The sequence below is a fragment of the Saccostrea cucullata genome, unplaced genomic scaffold, assembly GCF_032062105.1.
Source record: "Saccostrea cucullata isolate Sc308-1 unplaced genomic scaffold, CSIRO_AGI_Scuc_v1 ctg16121, whole genome shotgun sequence".
Classification (NCBI taxonomy): domain Eukaryota; kingdom Metazoa; phylum Mollusca; class Bivalvia; order Ostreida; family Ostreidae; genus Saccostrea; species Saccostrea cuccullata.
In genome coordinates, this window is record NW_026917942.1 from 10,020 (window position 1) to 13,815 (window position 3,796).

General features: G+C 31.3%; 1 protein-coding gene across 1 annotated transcript; it reads left to right on the forward strand.

Moving 5' to 3' along the window:
* Nucleotides 1–705: 705 nt before the first annotated feature.
* LOC134265529 (multiple epidermal growth factor-like domains protein 11) lies at nucleotides 706–3,397 on the forward strand (the record flags this gene model as incomplete). Its single annotated transcript, XM_062747782.1, has 3 exons — nucleotides 706–953; nucleotides 1,213–1,341; nucleotides 3,266–3,397. Coding segments are annotated over exons 1-3 (409 nt in total), but the record flags the coding sequence as incomplete, so codon positions are not given.
* Between the last annotated feature and the right edge of the window lie 399 nt (nucleotides 3,398–3,796).

The window sequence follows — 3,796 nt, forward strand, 5'->3', positions numbered from 1 at the left end:
ACTTTTTTTTTCCTGGAGGTAGAAGACTTGTTATCGGGGATGATTTCGTATCAGCTGATTATAATGACACTCCTGGTTGCTTGCAATGACAGTTATTCTAGTTTTACTTAATGTTGAACTTCCGTACATTTTCTACCTGTAGTTATATTTTGTAATAAAGTGTATATCTTGAAATTTTTAGGGAATTTAGCATATAAACATCCGGCTTGGCAAAAAACAAGTTATTCGCCTATCTTCGGAGCAGAGAAAGCAGTGGATGGATTGAAATCTGACTTCACTCCACATGGACAACAATGTAGTATATCTGCCCCAAGCCAAACGATAGCTTTGTGGCGAGTCAATCTTCTTGCAAACAAGTTCGTTCACCACATCCTTATATACTACAGAACAGATGGCATTCCTTGGGGTATTTTTTCAATGCTTGATCAAGATCACTTTCTAAATATCTTTCACATGTATTCTTTCTTTGCCAAAAAAATATTATTTTTCACATTTTAATCTAGCATTACTGTTAAGCATCGTTTTCAACGTATTTGCGATTGTATTTAAATGCATATTCCCTTTCAATGTAAGTTTTTTTCTTCTAATATTTGAAAAAAATAGCAAGGTAGAAGTCAATTAAAACAAGCACTGTTTTATAACTGAGTTTGTTTCAATACCCATATGGAAATGACAGATTAAAATCTGATTTATTGTAGATGAAAATAATATTTACGCTGGAAGATTTCTTGGATTCTCCGTCTATATATCAGAAACAGAGAGTAAAGATAATGGCAGTTTATGTTTCCATGACACCGAGTACAACATGACAACAATACCAGCTGTCGTTAACATCACGTGCCAGTTATACGGCCAGTATGTTATTTATTATAACGCAAGGAAACCCGACGAAGAATACCCACCTGGTTATTCTCAGTATGCCTACAGTGAGCTCTGCGAAGTTGAAGTTTATGGTAAAATTCATCATTCATTTAGTTAACATACTAAAAGAATGAAACAGGAAAAAATTAAAAGATTGAAAGTACTTTACAAAGATTTTTGTAAAATACATGGAATAATAAATGCATATTCATATTATAAAATTAAATGCTTCAGCATAACTTTTGTAGAATATACGTGTTTAACAGAGATTTGCAAAATTCTTGACTATCTTAAATTATTTGTTTTTGTTCCTATTGAATGCACTTTGTACTGACTTTTGAAACTTCATAGGATGCGCATTAGGATATTATGGATCTAACTGTTCACTCAGATGTCCCATGCATTGCCAAAATTGCGATACAGAAACGGGTGCCTGTTCGTGGTGCGATACTGGATATAGAGGAGAAAATTGTGATTTTCGTAAGTCTTTATATTTATTAATTTAAAAAGAAATTGTTGAAATTTTAAATTTTGAAGACACCAAAGAATAAATTTACATATTAGAAGAAGCACAAAGTAAAATTTTAATCTGAAAAAATTTGGTTTCTTATATGTTTTTTTCAGTATTCCTATCTTAAAAATCATCTTCGTTAAAAAAGTAACAAAAATTTCACTTGATTTTGCTGCATTATATAATATATGTTTGCAAATGTTGAAAAACAATGCGTATACCTCGCGTGCATCAACTGGTAGCTGAACAACACGATGTGTTATCTGTCACATTTAATTTGCCAGTGATTTTGCCTTTTTAACATTTTCCCAACGTTATGTCTTGCATTTCCACGTTGAGTAGTTCTGAACATTGATTTTTTGTGCACAGTGACCAAGCGAGTTTTCATACTTTTCGGTCAAACGATCCAGATATCATAGTAAATTATGTTACATTGTGTCGTTTTTTTTTCTTTCAGTATACTTGAATAAAAACGATTCACTTTTCTATATTGATACCCCTACTTGAAAAGCGGTAGGGTATATAGTAATCGGGATGTCCATCTTTCCGTCTAGATGTACGTCTGTTCTTCCGTCCTTCTGTTACGCTTTGAGGTACCCATCTCTTATCCGCAACTTGTCTCATACCACTGAACGGACTTTGATGAAACTTTCACAGAATCTTTATTACGTATTGCCATTATGATCTCCTATTTTACTTTTTGATTCAACACATAATTTGTGTTTCCCATTGCAAAACATGGACACTGCCATTATATTCATTTGAATTTTAAAATCGCTTCCTATGTGGAAATGAAGTTCTTTGTATTTCCTGTTGTAATTACTTTAAAAGCTCAAGTTCATTTCATTTAATGCGAGTAAAATAAAATTATGTATGCTTCCGATCTGTACTGATTTATATGATCTAGGGAGGTTTAAGAAAGTACGATCCTCAGGTTTATGAAATTAACAGTTAAGCAATCAAAAATACTCATAAAAGTATCTCTGAATCCACAAAGTTATGTAAATTTATCCACAGTGTTTCTTTAAAGTTAAAAATTAAAGTTAATCATATTACATAGGCAGAGTTCTCAAATCTAAAATATTTTTTGCAGAAAAAGCGAATTGGAATATCAGCAATGCATTTTCTAATTGCAAATTGATCAACAAATATATTTTAGGATATAAAACGATAGGTATCCAGGCATTCAGAGAAATAGTCATGATTTTCATACTTATTTTGTGTTTTTTGTCTTCTATTTCCGTCATGTATTCTGTACTACACAGTGTAAAAGGCTTTTGCTATCATTGCAAGACACCACAAATCACTTCTTATTTCATATCATGCTTATAAGCATTGGTATCTAAGGCTGGATTCAAGAAAATCTTATTTTTCTATAACTGTACTGATTTTTTTTCTTTTATAGGGTACAAATGTCAAGTTTTAAAAGACCTTTCCTAAGACTTCCAAAAAATATTGAATCTTATAAAGATTAATAAAATGATAATTTTTGCATTAAAAGAATTATTTTCAAGCGTCATTTTGATGCATGTCAAATTAAATATTAATTTTTGGAGTTATCCTTCCTGGTTGAGGATCGGATATCCTTAAAGGTTACAAAAATAAGTCTATTTTTTGTGACTGTAAAGTTTTTTTTTTTTTTTTTTTTTTTTTTTGGAAAAGTGTAATCCACTTTTAATTTTCAACACGGCAGATACTTAAAGCAAGTGAGTGTAGATTTAAACATACATATTGAGGAGGGAAAAGTAAAAATGAGTTGTGCATTTCCCCTTTTTTATTAAGTGAAAATATTCTAAAAGCCATGCCTTTTTTGTAGTACGTTCTATAATGATTGTGATGAACACAAAGCCTCTCACCTTTGCTAAATAATATCAGTACATTTCTCTTTTAAAGCCTGTTTATCGGGAACCTTTGGTGCAAACTGTACCAGTCAGTGTGGGCACTGTGCCGGGTACTGTGACAGTAGATATGGCAATTGTTCTGGAGGGTGTACAGAGGGGTATAATGGGATATTGTGCAATGAAGGTATGTTCAATTCTCTGTATTAGAGTTTTGTTTGCTAGTATGTGTCATTCTGTCCCTTTCATAATTTAACTTCCTTGGTTATAATTCTAAAATCTTAAAACATAATATTTTAAAACACTTTACCTGTAATTTATAATCTTAATTGGTATGTTGGAGGAAAATTCAAATCAAGCCATAAAATATGTGAGGGCTTTTATATTAATGGATTTTATTTCAAGGATGTTAGTCTAGGCATCAAGGAATTTTTTTCAAAGACCGTAATTGCTAATATGCGTCATATGATAAGTTCTATAGAAGATTTTTTTTATTTTGAAAATACTTTACCTTCCGATTTTTTTTCCCTGCAGGTCGTTTTATTTAATATTTTTTTTCGATTAATCCAGATTTTCCAATATTTAT